Source organism: Aethalodelphis obliquidens, unplaced genomic scaffold (assembly GCF_003676395.1).
Source record: "Aethalodelphis obliquidens isolate GAN/ISIS:26980383/991018 unplaced genomic scaffold, ASM367639v1 scaffold16, whole genome shotgun sequence".
Classification (NCBI taxonomy): Eukaryota; Metazoa; Chordata; class Mammalia; order Artiodactyla; family Delphinidae; genus Aethalodelphis; species Aethalodelphis obliquidens.
In genome coordinates, this window is record NW_020837960.1 from 15,309,003 (window position 1) to 15,326,905 (window position 17,903).

General features: G+C 40.7%; 1 protein-coding gene across 2 annotated transcripts; it reads left to right on the top strand.

Moving 5' to 3' along the window:
- Nucleotides 1-2,101: 2,101 nt before the first annotated feature.
- Nucleotides 2,102-10,403, top strand: NUDT15 (nudix hydrolase 15). Of its 2 annotated transcripts, XM_027116301.1 has the most exons (3): nucleotides 2,102-2,263; nucleotides 6,972-7,168; nucleotides 10,151-10,403. In XM_027116301.1, the coding sequence occupies exons 1-3, from the start codon at nucleotides 2,106-2,108 to the stop codon at nucleotides 10,309-10,311; spliced, it is 516 nt and encodes a 171-aa protein (XP_026972102.1). In that variant the 5' UTR covers nucleotides 2,102-2,105; the 3' UTR covers nucleotides 10,312-10,403. The 2 variants fall into 2 exon arrangements, 1 of the variants encoding a protein (XP_026972102.1); XR_003434745.1 differs by lacking the exons at nucleotides 2,102-2,263; nucleotides 10,151-10,403 and adding an exon at nucleotides 2,524-2,656 and having other exon boundaries at nucleotides 6,972-8,140.
- Nucleotides 10,404-17,903: the final 7,500 nt, after the last annotated feature.

Genomic DNA, 17,903 nt, shown 5'->3' on the forward strand with positions numbered 1-17,903 from the left:
ACGCCCCCTGCATTGGAAGTGCAGAGTCTTAACCACTGGACCACCACGAAGCCCCTTGTATTTTATATTTTCCATTTTTCATGGTAATTTTAGAATTTTCTGATTATTCATTGCTAGTGTATAGAAATATAATTGATTTTGTATATTGACCTTGAATCCTATGAACTTGCTAAACTCACTTATTCTGGTAGCTTTTTTTTGTGGATTCCTTAGGATTGTCTGTGAATAAGGTCAGCTACTTCTTTTCCAGTTTAACTATCCTTTAGCGATTTTTCTTGATTTTCTAGTTTTAACTAGAACCTCCAGCAATATGATGACTAAAAGTGCTGAGAGTGGCTATCCTTGCTTCTCTCAAATCTTAGTCATTCACTGTTGTATTAGTTTGCTGGGGCCGCCATAACAGAGTACCACAGACTAGGTGGCCTAAACAACAGAAATGTATTTTCTCAAACTCTAGAGTCTAGAATTCTAAGATCAAGGTGTCAGTGGGGTTGGCTTTTTCTGAGGCCTCACTCATTGTCTTGCAGATGGCTGTCTTCTTCCTGTTTTCACATGGTCTTCTGTCTGTATCTGTGTCTGTGTCTTAATCTCCTGTTCTTTAAGGACACCAGTCATATTGGATTAGGATTAATCATAATGACCTCATTTTAACTTAATTACCTCTTTAAAGATCCTGTCTACAAATACAGTTATATTCTGAGGTATTGAGGGTTAGGATTTCAAAATGTGAATTTTGGGGGGACATGATTCAGCCCTAACAATCATTAAATATGATGTTAGCTGTAGGTCTTTGTAGATACCTTACCTAAGGTTGTTAAAATTCCCTTTTATTTCTAGTTTGCTTTTTTTTAAATCTTGAATGAGTACTGAATTTTATCAAATTATTTTCTACATCTATTAAAATGATAATATGTGTTTCCTTTCTCCCTCTTTTAGTACGTGAATTACATAGATTGAGTTTTCAAATTTCAAGCCAGACTTGTATTTCTGGGAATAACCCCATTCAGTCGTGATGTATTATCCTTTTCATATGTTGCCAATTTTTATTTGGGAAAACATCATGGAGTATTTTTGTGGTGCACACCACATTGAAGACTGTTGAGTTTCTGGGTGGAAAGAGAAATGCTATAAAAATGTTTAATCAGGGCTTCCCTGGTGGCGCAGTGGTTGAGAGTCCGCCTGCCGATTCAGGGTACACGGGTTCGTGCCCCGGTCCGGGAAGATCCCACATGCCGCGGAGCGGCTGGGCCCGTGAGCCATGGCCGCTGAGCCTGCGCGTCCGGAGCCTGTGCTCCGCAACAGGAGAAGCCCCAACTGTGAGAGGCCCGCGTACCAAAACAAAAGTGAATGGAAGCATGACTAGAAAGTAAGGTTGTTCTTCTTATAGTTTTTGTACCATTTGCCTTTTAAAAATTATGCGCACATTATTTTAGAAGTAAAACTTAATTTACATTAATTTTTTTTAAAAGTCTCCAACCAGAAACCAGTCATTTGTTTTGTTTGTTTTCATTACAACTCTGATTCAGTTGGGATTTTTTTGTTGGTGCATGGCATGCAAACAACTGGAACAGCGTCTATTTTTCCTCCTAAATAGGTAACTAATTCGTCCCAGCATAACTGACTAGTGCTTTTCTTCCCATTATTTGTTAATACTCAGTTATTCATACCAGGATATTTCTATACTATTTGTCCTTGCTCCAGTACCACACTGATTTGAGCTATAGTGGAATGAGTTTACTGTGGTGAAGCTCATTTATTTTAAAAAAAAAAAAAAAGATGTGCAAAGACACAGAGGTTTATAAAAGTAGATGGCTGGTTAAGTGCATGGAGGAATCTAAGAGTAGATAAATAATGAATGATGAAAGCGCAACAGTAAACAGCATTAGTTAAAGCCAAACTCTGGCCACAGAGCCTCTCGGGAGGAAACAACCTTCACAAGTTTGGACCCGTAGATGCGGGAGACACCAAGCACAAAGGAAAAGCGGCGGAAGCCCGGGGGATCCCACAGTGATTTACGGTCCCTCACCTGCTCAGGGAGATTGGCGGCGACCCCGGGGGCGGGGCAAAGCAAACGTCACTTCCGGCCCGCGACACCCTCTCCCGCTATGACGGCCAGTGCGGAGGCGCGGGGGCGGCGCCCAGGAGTCGGGGTAGGAGTAGTGGTGACCAGCTGCAGGCATCCTCGCTGCGTCCTCCTGGGGAGGAGGAAAGGGTCATTTGGAGCCGGCAAATTCCAACTTCCTGGGGGCCACTTGGAGTTCGGGTAAGCAGCCGCCTAGCGGACGGGGAAAGCGGGAAGTGCACGGGAAGGACGACCTCGCTCCCTGCGTGCGTCCGTGCGTGCGCGCCGGCGCTGCGTCGTTTCTCGCGAGTTCCTCTTTTCTCCTCTCGGGCCGGGAGGGGGCACTGCGCTGGGTATGGCTGAAGGAGAGATTTCCTCGTTCCCGTGTGAGCTGCGCCTGCGCCATCATCTCCTCGCGAGACGTGACGCGGCTGGGAGTTGGCTGGTGAGTTGTGTTTTTCTTACTGCTCGCACTTGAGAGACCGGAAGTTGGTGTTTATGGGCCGCGGTCAATGTAGTTCTGTCAGTTAAGGCTTTTGCACGGTTTGCTGGTGATTTAAACGCACATGGATATATTCCGTGTTTCCTGCTCCAGTAAGTTTAGTTGCGCTCTAACCAAGCGAATCGGCGACTGAAACTCTGGGCCTCAGTTTCTCTTTTTAAAATGGGGAAGTTAGATGCTGTACTCCTTAAGGTCCCTCTCTGCTTTGGCATGTTGTGGTTTGATGATGTGTCAGACCGACAAAGAAAGTTAGTTCTACACAAGGGTGTAAAAAGGCTGAGATTGTGCTAGAAGGTGGATTCACCCAGACTCTTGGACTCTTTAATCAATAGAAATTGATAAGATGCCAGATGAGGAATTTAGGCGAAGCTTTATTGGGGGCTCGTGCTGTAGCAAGAGGGAGCGAGAACAAGACACAGGTGCCCCTTGCTCGGCTCCCCTGGAGGGGACGTGGTGGTGGGCTGGTTCCTTAAATGGGGTGAGAATAGGGATGGATCTGTGGGCTGTGCAGGAGGCGCAGCTTAGGTGGCCCGCCTAACCCCCTTGGTGTGTGTGGGAATCATGCGTGGTACCCTGCTTTGCTCTCAGCAGCTCCGAAATGGCAGTTGGTTTGTGGCCTTTTTATAGCTTGTTTATAATTGCCCCAACTGCGCATGCGTGCAGTTATTTTTTTAACCTCTATCTTTGTCCAGGTGCAAGCGCTCTGGTAGATGATCTATCTCAAAGTGAGAATAAAGCGTTTAAGACACAGAGCTTGTTTTTCCTTTTGTATAGAAAGTTTCAAACATACATAAAGATAGAATAGTCAGTGAATCCTCATGTACCCGTTACTCAGTTTGTTCTTGTTTCGTCTTTACTGCTCCTCCCTCCCGGCAAACAGACACACACACCCCTTGTTTTCTAAACTATTTTAAAGGAAAGCGGGCATCTTATTACACCACCCCTAAGTAATTCAGTATCTATCTGTAATAGGCTTTTAAAAAGAAGTAACCACAATACCATTTTCAAACCTTAAAATATTTTATAGCATCTGTTACCCAGTCTGTACTGTTTTCTGCAGTTGTCTTGAAAATGTCTTTTTACTCTTTTGTACCAATTCAGATTAAAGGAAGGGCACATGTTGCATGTGATTGATACATTTTTAAGTCTCTTAATCTAGCAGTACCCGCCCTCCCCTTTTTCCTATGCCATGTTGAATATGGGTCATTTGAATTTCTCACATTATGACTATATTCTTCTAATTCACGTATTTCTTATAAAGTGGTTGTTAGAAGTAGAGGCTTGATCCTAGTGCCTTTTAATCAGACTCAGATCTTTATAGAATATGGAATTCTTATCTTCTAGCACAGGGAATTGTTTAAATGGTCTTCAGAATTTTTAAAAGCATCAATAAGTTTCTTGTTTTTAGATAAGTAAGATAAGCTATCACTTAATAAATAATAAAATGCCTAGATTAAGAATCAAATTGCCCAGACAAGCACACCATATTGTACTTTGTCAGTTTGGGGGGCGGGGGAGCATTAGCCAACGTTAGATCACAAACTAAGCACTATTTAGAATGTGTAATTTCTAGAGTAGTGGCTCGAGATAGTTGTCCTAACAGTAACACAAGACAGTATTGGAGTCTTGACTCATACTGAATGATAATGGCCAAAATTGAACTTTAATGACCTTTTTACTAAGTGCTAGGTGTTATGCTAAGCTCTTCACATGTGTGCTTTCACTTATCTTTGTATAACTGGTAAACTGAGTGGGCTAAATCGATGGGAAACAAACAGGAAGGAAGTAGCTTTATTTTCTCTTTTCATTGTCTTCAAATATGATTTGTCTTTCCCTTCTCTGCTTCTCCATGACGTTTTCTGCAAATTCAATTGTTTTGCTCTTGTTACCAACCTGGGTTCTTGAACTCTTTAATCAATAGAAATTGATAAGACATCAGACAAAAGAATTCAGGCAAGACTTTATTGGGACTCATGCTACAGCATGAGAGGTAACAGGTGCCCTTGCTCGCTCTCTGAGGCAGGTGAGCTGGTCCCTTAAACGGGGTGAGGGTGGGAGTGGATAGGTGCTTTGGGCTGGAGGGGTGGCTTAGGTGATCTCTCCACCCCCTTGGTGGTGCCGGGTGCCTGTGTCGTGTGTGGTACCCTGGTTTTGCTCCTGGTGCCTCAAAAGTGGCAGTTGGGTTTTGGCCTTTTTGTATCTTTGTTCACAGTTTGCCCTAACTGTACATGGGTGCAGTTAGTTTTCGTCGTCTCTTAGAGTTTCTTTGTATTCTGTTGTTCAGGGAGAGGAGATGTTAGTCCAGGTGCAAGCAGTGCAGTAAAGGGTCCCAGTCCCAGCCTGTCTCACTTTCACTTGATTATAAAAGTAAATCGTATTTTGGTTATTATGATCCTCTTCCAGGCATTTAGCTTTCCTTTGTAGTGGGGAAAGGAGGTGTGTGCCATTGTTTTGCTTTCTCTACCTCCTCCTCTTCTCACTGTTTCTGGTTTCTTTTTCTGGTGTGTTGAGGAAGGAGGAGAGGGAGCAAAACTTTTACCTGAGTGGTGCTGCTGTGATCTATGTTATGTGCCCTCTGGGTGCAGTATTCACAGGCGTGCTCTCTTTCTTTCTTTTTTAAAATTTATTTATTTTTGGCTGCGTTGGGTCTTTGTTGCTGCGCGCGGGTTTTCTCTAGTTGCGGCAAGCAGGGCTACTCTTCGTTGTGGTGCGCGGGCTTCAGTAGTTGTGGCTTGCGGGCTCTAGAGCACAGGTTCAGTAGTTGTGGCTCACGGGCTTAGTTGCTCTGAGGCATGTGGGATCTTCCCGGACCAGGGATCCAACCCGTGTCCCCTGCATTGGCAGGAGGATTCTTAACCACTGCGCCACCAGGGAAGTCTGCGTGCTCTCTTTCTTAGGGTGTGTTTATTGGTTGGTTGGAAGTCCTATAAGGATTTCTACACTGCACAGTTCCCTGACATAGGTGACTGACTTTTTGTGACGCTGGCCACCAGCTCCTGCTGTTAGCACACCACGCTACATTTTCTTTGTGACGGGCCCCCCAGCAGTCTCTTGTAGCATCTGCTTGGCCCAAAGAAAACACATGTTGGGAAGGACGCTTTCACTGCTGCCCATTTTCTCTGCTCAGCCATCGTGGGCTGCTTTAGCCACTCTCCTGCCTTCCAAATTCCTAAAGTGGGAATGAGCATCACCTTGTGTATTCACGTGCATCCCTAAACACCACGGGACACATTTCAGATTAACACAAGAGCTCTTTCCCTCCTACACCTCTACTCTGATGCACTGGGGTAGACCTATGAGGTTCCACAGCTCAGTCTTTAACTGGGGAGTAACATGCCAGTACCTCCTTCTTGAGAGTCTCACCCAGTCTTTGTGACTAATTCTCTTGGAGGGCCTCTCACTTGGTTTCAAGGCAGAGCTGGCCCCTCATCAGGAGGAAGAGGAACGTTCCTTCAGGCTGAAAACGCACAACTCTCCTCCCTCCCAAAGATCTGTCTTCTTATGTAGACTGGGTAGTGACGGTAGTTTAGATAATTAGAGATACAAAAATATTCAAGGTAGAAAAGATAGAGAAACAATATTCTTTTTTGCTGAATATCACACTAAAGTGCTTCATAAATATTTGGAAATTTAATCTAAAGTGCATATGAAATGACTTTTAGAAAAACTGAATCACTAATGATTTCTTTTAATAATATTTGTTTTCATTCAATACTCATATTTTATTTGATTGTATAAAATTTCATTTGGAACAATTTCTAAAGGGAGATATTATATATTTTTAGTCTTGTCTCATGTATGAAAACTGCAGTGAAATGTTTTAATTTATATACAGGTTTTTGTAACTTGGAATATCAGCGTTTTTGTCAATATCTAGTTATGGATCATACGTTGAAGGTGAACTAATCACATCAGCGTATTTTAATATTTCGTGAATGCCTGTTGCCTATTGCCCTCAGTTTTGAGCCTTCTGAGCCTTCAGAAAAGACAGTGTCCACTTCTTGGTACAACTAACACAACCCCATGAGAAAGTAGTATTATCTTCTTACTTGTCTAAGGTGGAAAATAATGGACTTTGAACTCAAACCCAGGTCTAGTTGACTCCAAAGCTGTGCTCTTAACTGATATATTAAACCACCTCCTGGTTGCATGCTGCTTCCAGGCACATGAAGTAGTGCTGAATTGGCTAAAAGTTCATTTTTTTGTTCAATATGAAGTCCTTTTGGTCTTCAGATACTTGATACAGGATAAACAGAGTGTCAAAGGAGGGTTGTTGATTTATTGTTGTAAAGCGTGAACCAATTACAGCTCTTTTTGCTTTACACTAGGAATTTCTAGCCAGGAATTTCATGGCAAAAAAAAATGCATAAATAGAATTGAATACGGTGGTGTGTTTCTGTTTTTCAGTGAAAGCTGGGAAGAATGTGCTCAAAGGGAAACCTGGGAAGAAGCAGCTCTTCACCTGAAAAATGTTCGCTTTGCCTCGGTTGTGAATTCTTTCGTTGAGGAAGAGAATTACCATTATGTCACTATTTTAATGAAAGGAGAGGTGGATGTGACTCATGATTCAGAACCAAAGAATGTAGAGCCTGAGAAAAATGAAAGTAAGAGAACTATAAATAATGCATTTTCTATGAGAGCACATGGTCTGAAGGAAGATTACGTTATATTGCCATAGGAAGAAAATTAGATTAGAATATAATTATACTTCAGTTAGAATGTAAATATACTTAAATCCTGGATACATAAGGACAGAACAGGAGAGAGAACTGGGCCTAGAGCCAGACTACTTGGTTCGCATCCTGGTTTTTCTACTTAGAGGTTTGTAACCTTGGACAAGTTATTTAGGTCTCTGGGCCTCTTTTCTCACTTGTGACAATAGTACCTACTTCAGATGCGTTGTTGTAAGAATAAAATGAGTTAATACATACAACGGGCCTGGCCTAGTGAACACAGTAAGTACTCAGTAAGCGTTAGTTTTATTGTTAGTGTTTAATTTTGTTTCACACTGATTTTTAAGCAAAACATTTAACGTGACTTCCTCAGTTTTCTCACCTGTGCAAGAGAGGTAAAACTTCCTTTTATAGAGAATGCTTAACCTGACAAAACACTTAGCTGTTACCTTCTGCGTTGAATTGAGTGCTCTGAAAGCTTTAATGACAATAACTGATATTCTGTTATTTACTGTGTACTAAGCATTGTTCTTAGGGCTTTGCATGTATCATCTCTCTTCAGATTTCATAAAACTGCATGATAAAAGGAACTAAAGAGTAAAATATCAAACTTATTCAGTATATTATTTGCCATAAGAAACCTTATCCAAGTGGTCTCATGTAGGATCACCCCTCTAAACGTTTAATTTCTCCTCTAACAGCGAAAATCTTTTCATTCACAAATACTTGCTGAGTACTGTGTGCCAGACATTGTTCTAAGCACTAAAGGAAAAGTGGTGTTTAAAACAAAGTCCCTGCCCTCCTGGACTTTACATTTTATCTGGGGGGAAAGGCAACAAATTAGCAGATATTTTATGATAGTAATGATAGGAGTAAGAATAAAAATAAAGCTGTGTAAAGATAGTGATGCATGGGTGTTGTGTCAGGTGGGGTGGTCAGGGAGGGCTTCTGTGCAGAAGGAAGTGACATTGCTAGAATGAATAAGTCATGTCTGAAGTGTTTTACAGACTGACTTGATTGAATGAACAGAAGGGCATGTTCTACCCGAAGGCCCGTTGAGTCATATAAGATTTTTTGTAAAATAGGTAACTACTTGGAATCCTTTAAAATGAGCTAGCAAAGTCTGAACTGTTTTTACTCACAACACTTCTGATACCAAATGTGTGGACTTTTACCCTCACACTAAATAATTCTCCAACTCTCCAGACATCAGTTGAGTGTCCTATAATTCAGTTCAATTCTTACACTGTCTACTTGGATCCGAAAAGTTAAAGAGCTCAGTCCCATGAGACTGCCCCCATTTCCAATGCCAATCTCACGTCCAGGCCTCCTGTACTTTTGACGGCCTGGCTATAAATCGAGGCTCCCACAACCCCCTCTTCGGTAATTTGCTAGAATGTCCCACAGAATTAAGGAAAACACTCTCCTTACATTACCAGTTTGTTTTAAAGGGTACAGCTCAGGAACAGCCAAATGAAAGAGGTAGGGCCAGGTCTGGGGAGGGGGCACGGGACTTTCATGCCCTCTCTGGATGTGCCACCCTCCCAGCACCTCGATGTGTTCAACTCGGAAGCTCTCTGAACCCAGCTGTGTAGAGTTTTTATGGAGGTTCCTATGTAATGGGATTATTATTACTGTGATTGGTTAAATCAATGTCCATTGGCTGTTAACTCAGTCTCTAGCCCCTCTCTCCACCCCTAAGGTGGAGTGTGGGGTGAGAGGTGGGCTGAAAGTTCCAACCCTGTGATCACGCCTGGGTCTTCCTGGTCACCAGCCCCCATCCTGAAACTCTCCAGGGGTCCTCAGCCACCAGCCATCTCATTAGCATAAACTCAGCATTGGTTGAAAGGAGCTTATTATGGAAACAAAAGATGCTCCTCCGATCCCTATCACTCAGGAAATTACAAAGATTTTAGGAACCCTGCCAGGAAACAGGGATAAAGACCAAATACCTATTTCTTATATCACGATGTCACACAAAGAAACACACAGAAAGTATGCAAAGGCCTTCAGCTGGCCTAGGGTACAACAGAAATTATTCATGCCTTAGGAAGTGGGAGGCAGGATTGTACCAGGTTCACTGGGGGAGCTGATAACCTGGCCAAGGTGCAGGCACTCGGGGGTCTTCGTTTTTTATAATATAAGCATGCAGCCTCTGCCCCATGTTCATCAGGTCCTGGATCTGGATTGCCTGCTTCAGTTTCCTCTAGCCATCTGTTTATACTTAGAAGGATTATCCAGATGCTTCGTTTTCTAGGGGGCCCCTAGGATAAACTTTACTTCAGCTCTCTTGCGACTCAGTTAATTGAGCATCTTGCAGCACATTGTGAGTGTCTCCCTCCCCCTCCTTCTTCTTCTCTCTCTCTCTCTCTCTCTCTCTCTCTCTCTCTCTCTCTGTCTCTCTCTCTCCAGGGGCATTAAATCTGGGTTTGACCACAATGTGGCCTTTGTAAACTTGGCGTCATATTCAAATAACAGCATGTTTTAAATGATCATCATTCCCTTCTTAAGATCTTCATTCTAAATGCAAATTATGTTTGTATAGCCAAGCTAATGCATAGCATCACTATTGCACTTCATTAGTAGCAAATCTTTTTTTTTTTTTTTTTTTGTGGTACGCGGGCCTCTCACCGTTGTGGCCTCTCCCGTTGTGGAGCACAGGCTCCGGACACGCTGGCTCAGCGGCCATGGCTCACGGGCCCAGCCGCTCCGCGGCATGTGGGATCTTCTCTGGACCGGGGCACGAACCCGTGTCCCCTGCATCGGCAGGCGGACTCTCAACCACTGCGCCACCAGGGAAGCCCATCATTTTTAAATTTAATTAATTTTTCTTAGTATAGGTTAACTTGCCAAAATAAATATCCTTTGTTTCCTTTCATCTAAAGAAATTGCTTTGATACCTTTCTTTTCTAGGTTGGGAGTGGGTTCCTTGGGAAGAATTTCCTCCCCTAGACCAGCTTTTCTGGCCACTACGTTGTTTAAAGGAACAAGGCTACGATCCATTTAGAGAAGATTTGGATCATCTGGTAGGATACAAAGGAAATCACCTAGAGGTGAACAAGGAGACTCCCTGATTTTTTTTTTTAATGGGTTAGCCAAAAAAAAAAGTTCATCTGGTTTTCCCGTAAGATGGCTCTAGTAGTGCTTAGTTGTGTTTAACTTCTTTCGAAACAATTTTGTTGGATTGTATTGTGACAGCTGTCATATCAGCGTGTATTTAAAAAAACACTTAACAAAATTGGTGAATTTTTGCATAGCCATTTTAATATAGAAGATGGAAGAAAAAAAGCAACATTTTCGGCATATTATGCTTGATTATTTCAAGAAAGGTAAAAATGCAACTGAAACGCAAAAAAAGATTTGCGCAGTGTATGGAGAAGGTGCTGTGACTGAGCGAACGTGTCAAAAGTGGTTTGCGAAGTTTCGTGCTGGAGATTTCTCGCTGGACGATGCTCCACGGTCAGGTAGACCAGTTGAAGTTGATAGCGATCAAATCGAGACATTAATTGAGAGCAATCGACGTTATACCACTCGGGAGATAGCCGATATACTCAAAATATCCAAATCAAGTGTTGAAAATCATTTGCACCAGCTTGGTTATATGAATCGCTTTGACGTTTGGGTTCCACATAAGTTAAGCGAGAAAAACCTTCTTGACCGTATTTCCGCATGCGATTCTCTACTGAAACGTAATGAAAACGTTCCATTTTTAAAACAAATTGTGATGGGCAATGAAAAATGGATACTGTACAATAATGTGGAACGGAAGAGATCGTGGAGCAAGCGAAGTGAACCGCCACCAACCACACCAAAGGCCGGTCTTCATCCAAAGAAAGTGATGTTGTGTATATGGTGGGATTGGAAGGGAGTCCTCTATTATGAGCTCCTTCCGGAAAACCAAACGATTAATTCCAACAAGTACTGCTCCCAGTTAGATCAACTGAAAGCAGCACTCGACGAAAAGCGTCCAGAATTAGTCAACAGAAAACATATAATCTTCCATCAGGATACCACAAGACCGCATGTTTCTTTGATGACCAGGCAAAAACTGTCACAGCTTGGCTGGGAAGTTCTGATTCCTCCACCTTATTCACCAGACATTGCACCTTCGGATTTCCATTTATTTCGGTCTTTACAAAATTCTCTTAATGGAAGAAATTTCAATTCCCTGGAAGACTGTAAAAGGCACCTGGAACAGTTCTTTGCTCAAAAAGATAAAAAGTTTTGGGAAGATGGAATTATGAAGTTGCCTGAAAAATGGCAGAAGGTAGTGGAACAAAAGGGTGAATACGTTGTTCAATGAAGTTCTTGGTGAAAATGAAAAATGTGTCTTTTATTTTTACCCAAAAAACCAAAGGAACTTTTTGGCCAACCATACATAAAAGGCAAAATAAGGTCCTGTAAAAGAATGAAAAATATCTTCATTTCAGAACAGCTCCATTTTAGCTGAAAAGTCCCACACGATTGCCAGTTATTTATTTGGAGTCTCTTAATATACCCAATACCCTTTCAGCCTGTACTCGTGAAAAATTTTCGGGGATTGTGTCATGAATTATATTTCAGACTCAGAAAACGTGATAAATGGTGATGTTGTGGTAATTCTGCTTTCCGTATTACTCTGTGGTTTGACTGTGCTGTTTGTCATTACCAGTGTGCGCGGAGGAGAGTGCAGAATTTGTCTTAGTGTTTCAGTTCTAATAGAGAACCTAATTCAGGTGCTAACACAGTATGCCCGTTGCAGAATTTATCACATTTGTTGATTTTCCTCTTTTGTTTTATTTAAGTCAAAAAAATTTTTGGTAATATATTGTGACAGTCCCTGCAACTAGAGCAAACACGACAGGTCTTTAGGGTGTATTTCCCAGATTTCCAGTTGAGAACCTAAAGAAAGGGAAGTGAGACAAACCATCCAGGATCTGTATCCCGTCATTAACAGGCCCTGTCATTTGGGATCTCAGTTGATCTCTCTGAGATTCAGCTTCCTTATGTGTAAAATGCGATTAGACTAGGGCAGTGGATCTCAAAGTGTGGCCCGGGGAAGTCCTCAAGACCCTTTCAAGGGCCCTCAGGGTTAAAGCTGTTTTTGTCATATGAAGACTTCATTTGCTTTTTTCATTCTCATTCTTTCCTGAGTGTACAGAGGAGTTTGCATGTTGTGTGATACTGTAGCAGACTGAATGCAAAGCAGACATGAGAGTGTAGCTCTCTTTTATTAAGCTAGATGTGAAAGAAACTGACAAAAATGTAAAACAGTGCCACTCTTCTCACTGGTTCTTTTGCTTTTTTTTTTAAGAAAAATAGCTATATTTTTTATAAAAATTATGTTAACATATAATGGTTTTGAGTTATGGGTTTTTGTTATTTGTAAATAAATTAATAAAAGAATTCTTAAAATTTCTTGGTTTTAATTCCTAATATGGTCCTATCACTAGATAAAATCCTACAAAAACAAGAACTCTTTGGAGTCCTTAGTAATTTTTTTTTTAAATGAAGTATAGTTGTTTACAATGTTGTGTTTCAGGTATACAGCAAACTGATTCAGATATATATTAATACACACACACACACACACATTCCTTTTCAGATTCTTTTCTGTTATAGGTTATTACGAGATACTGAATATAGTTCCCTGTGCTATACAGTAGGTCCTTGTTGTTTATTTTATATCTAATATTAGTGTATTTGTTAATCCTAAACTCCTAATTTGTCCCTCCCCTCCCTCTTTCCCCTTTGGTAATCATAAGTTTTTTTTCTATATCTGTGAGTCTCTGTTGCTGTTTTGTAAATAAGTTCATTTGTATCATTTTTTTAGATTCTTCATATTAGTGATATCATATGACTTACTTCACTTGGTATGATAATCTCTAGGTCCGTCCATGTTGCTGCAAATGGCATTATTTCATTCCTTTTTATGGTTGAGTAATATTCCATTGTACATATGTGCCACATCTTCTTTATCCATTCATCTGTCGATGGACACTTAGGTTGCTTCCATGTCTTGGCTATTGTAAATAGTGCAGCTGTGAACATTGGGGGTGTGTGTATCTTCTTTAATTCATTGTCATCTTTTCTGGATATCTGCCCAGAAGTGGGATAGCTGGATCATATGGCAGCTCTATTTTTAGTTTTTTAAGGAACCTCCATATTCTCCATAGTGGCTGCACCAATGTACATTCCCACCAACAGTATCAGAGGGTTCCCTTTTCTCCACACCCTCCTCAGCATTTATTATTTGTAGACTTTTTGATGATGGCCATTCTGACTGGTGTGAGGTGATAGCTCATTGTAGTTTTGATTTGCATTTCTCTAATAATTAGTGATGTTGAGCGTCTTGTCCTGTGCCTCTTGGCCATCTGTATGTTTTCTTTGGAGAAATGTGTGTTTAGGTCTTCTGCCCATTTTTTGATTGGGTTGTTTTTTTGATATTGAGCTATATGAGCTGTTTGTGTATTTCGGAAATCAAGCCCAACATTGGTTGCATCATTTGCAAATATTTTCTCCCAGTCTGCAGGTTGTCCTTTTGTTTATGGTTTCCTTTGCTGTGCAAAAGCTTATAAGTTTGATTAGGTCCCATTTGCTTATTTTTGCTTTTATTTCTTTTGCCTTGGGGAGCCAATCTAAGAAAACATTGGTACAGTTTATGTCAGAGAGTTTTGCCTATGTCCTCTTCTAGGAGTTTTATGGTGTCGTGTCTTATTTAAGTCTTTAAGCCATTTTGAGTTTATTTTTGTGTATGGTGAGAGGGAGTGTTCTAACTTCATTGATTTACATGCTGCTTTCCAACTTTTCCAACACCACTTGCTGAAGGGAGACTCTTTTCTCCGTTGTATATTCTTGCCTCCTTTGTGGAAGATTAACTGACCATAGGTGTGCGGGTTCATTTCTGCACTCTCTGTTCTGCTCCATTGGTCCATATGTCTGTTTCTGTGCCAGTACCACGCTGTTTTGATACTCTAGTATTGTCTGAAGTCTGGGAAGGTTATGCCTCCAGCTTGTTCTTTTCCCTCAGGATTGCTTTGGCAATTCTGGGTCTTTTGTGGTTCCATATAAATTTTAGGATTATTTGTTCTGGTTCTGTGAAAAATGCTTGAGTAATTTGATACAGATTGCATTAAATCTGTAGATTGCTTTGGGTAGTATGGCCACTTTAATAATATTCTTCCAATCCAAGAGCATGGGTTATCGTTCCATTTTTTTTTGGAATCATCTTCAGTTTCATTTATCAATGTTTTATAGTTATCAGCATATAAGTCTCTCACCTCCTTAGTCAGGGTTATTCCTAGGTGGGTTTTTTTACATGATTTTAAAAGGGATTGTTTTTTCACTTTCTGATATTTCATTGTTAGTGTAAAGAAATGCAACAGATTTATGTATATTAATTTTGTATCCTGCTACCTTGCTGAATTCATTTATCTGTTCTAATAGTTTTTGTGTTGAGTCTTTAGGTCCTTAGTAATTTTTAAGAGTGTAACAGGATCCAAAACCAAAAAGTTTGAGAACTGCTGGATTAGGCCATGAACTCACATCCTTTTCTTTATGAGCCCATTTCTGTAAAATCCCTTGCTTCTCCTAAAGCTGGTTACATTTGAATTTTGCCCTTTCAACAGACTCAAATACTGTTGTAATATGTGTTACAAAAGAATCTTTCTTCAGTGAATGAAGATCATTTTTAAAGTTATTTTCTTTTTTTTTTTAATATTTATTTATTTGGCTGCATCAGGTCTTAGTAGCGGCACACGGGATCTTCACTGTGGCATGCGGGATCTTAGTTCCCCAACCAGGGATTGAACCTGCGTCCCCTGATTGGAAGGCGGATTCTTAACCACTGGACCACCAGGGAAGTCCCTAAAGTTGTTTTCTTAATTGCTTACGTTTTCAAAGTTATATACGCACATTGTATAGTTTACCATTTACAAATCTCATTTTCTATTTTATTTTAACAGACTTTTTTTTAAGAGTGTGAGAGGAGCCCAAGTGAAATTAGTGTATATTCCTTGAACTTATGAATTTCACAGTTTTTCCTACTCCTGTTTGATCACTCCATATCCTTCTGTTGCTTGCTCATTAGTTTTACTCCCTTCCTCAACTGACATAATCCTTGTTTGTCCCTGGCTCCTCCCTAAATGATAGACATGGGAGGCTTGATAAGAAGAACCCAGGCAGCCTTGTAGGTGAAACTCCTCCATGGCTTTATCCCAAATATAGTTGATTGGGAATTCATTGAGATATGTCTTTATGCCAGTACTTATCCAAGCAGGTGTTTTATAGTTTCAGAAACTTATCACAAACCTGAGGAGTTTTTTCTGTATCTGCTACTTTTCAATTTTTAGTAGACAAACTCATTAGGAGCTTGTGAGGTTTTCCATTTGTTTGTTTTAAATTCACCAAATTAGACATGAAGGTCTATTTCAATGAAAAGAAAAAAACCAACCTGGGCCCTTATTTATAGTAAAAAGTAAAAAGCTAAGTTTCATGTTAGAGGGGGATTGCACTTACTCGGCACCCAGCATGCTCAGTGGCATCCAATAATCACTCTGTAAATTTCTCTCTAAAAGAGTGAATGACCAGAGCAGGATTTAGAGCTCTTTAAGTAAGCAGTTAATTCTTAAATGTTTTGAGAATTGCCTTTAATTGAAAAAACTACTACTACTCGCAGTATTCTCATGAAATGTCTATACCTCACTCTGCCAGGATACTGGCAAGTCTGAAATAGCTCTTCATGTATTTGCTAAATCAAATCCCGAGGTGTCCTCTATCCCAAGATAGGCAAGTGCTCCTACACTGACCCTCACAACGTCCGAGCAGAGGTCTGCCCAGCGGAGCATCATGTGAATTCGGCCTCCCTGAGATCCACCTGGAAGAGGCAGTTCTTCATTATCTGGACTGCCAGCTTTCCAGATAAGGCAAATATTCCTTCAGATGAAATATTCTCTTCTTGGGGGCATCAAGGATCATTTAGGGATCGTGGAGAAGGAGAGCTCAGGGAGTCATCTGTAAGGGAGGAAACAAAGTCTTCCAACATAAACTCAATCATATATTGATGCTGCCTCTTTTATTTTTAAATTATTTATGTTGTACTTAGAAATCAGTGTTGCACTTGAGTAGTGCTTGTGAAAAATGCAAATTAAAAATAACAGTAGGCATTGACTGAGAGGTGTGTACTAAGCTTTCCATTTTATGTACCTCAAGAAATTGAACACGTAAGTTAAGGCCCCCCATAAACATTTAATTTGCATCTACTATGTGCCAAATATTGTGGTAGATGCTTAATAATATTTACACTGTAAATTGAATCTATCACACTTCCTTAATGCCAAATTCCCATTCTAGATTTCCCATTTTTATGTTTAAAATGTTTAAGTATTTGGCTTTCTGCATAATGTCACTTAATAGCTTTATATGCACTAAGTTATATCACTCCTCATTTTATTTACAAGAACAATTTATGGGCAAACAGAACTAAGTAGCAAGCAAGCCAAGCTTATCACCAGATTCAATTTGCCTTGGTATTCTGTCGTCTATTCTTCTGTTTTTCTTTACAGATTCACTTTCCACCTATTGTTTGATGGCTCCGCAAACAACATTATCTTCAGCTCAAACCTTTTTCCTAAACTCCAGATCACACACCAATCACACACCAGTCATCTCTAGGTGAGATTTTCTCTGTCCTTCTCACCTGATACATTACGAACTGAATTTCCTCTTGTATTCCTCGAAGGGAATGCCTCTACCATCTGCTTAGTTGCTCAGATTAGTTTCCTTTTCCCCACATAAAGCAGTCTCTGTCCATTCTGTTTCTTTCATGCCTCTTGGATCCATTCTTATCACATTGTCCTGGTTGCCTCTCCCCTGGTCCAGGTCCTTCATCATCTTCTCTCCTGTTCCTGCAGCTGTACCATCAGACTGATTGATTGAGGTAAAATACACAACATAAAATTTACCATCTTAACCCTCTGACTCATCTTTGACAGTACTCCTAGAATGACTTCTCAGAATCATAAATTTGGTCGTGTCTCTTGTCTTCCCAGACTTCTTGAGAAGTTCCCCATTGCTTGTATGAAAAACCCTTGACATGCAAGGTCTTTCATAATTTCTCTATAGTAACTTTCCCACCATATCCACATCACTTTTTCACTCTACTACATTCCAGGTGTGTTTCTTTGTGCTTCCTCAAGTGTACTTCGCCAGTGTGTCTGCAGCTCCTTGTGAACTGAATGTCACTCCCACCCTCAGTCTGCCTCAACAAAACCTTACCCAATTTTTCATACTGCACTTCAAGGGTCCCTTCCTCTGTGAAGCTTTCTAGACTCAACCAGGCTGACTTTCACATACCACGCCTTACACTATTTCTGCTGCAGTTTAACTTCAGTGGTGGCTTTTGAATTAGTGAGGCTGTAGGCTTAAGTGATATGTGACACTTGTGTTCTTCTAAAGTCATCTACTTTTGCCTTCTTGTATAACTTGGTTTAATTTCTAATGGGTTGAATTCACTCCCAAAGCATTTGTGAAATAATAGATTCTGCAGATAAAATGCTCCCAAATCAGCCTTCTTAAAAATGGCTGAAAATAGGTGCTCGTTTATAGTGCATAGTTTGCATAAGCACTGTTTGTATGAATGAAGAGGAAACATGTCCACATTTCAGGGATCAGGTGTGATTCTCGGGGT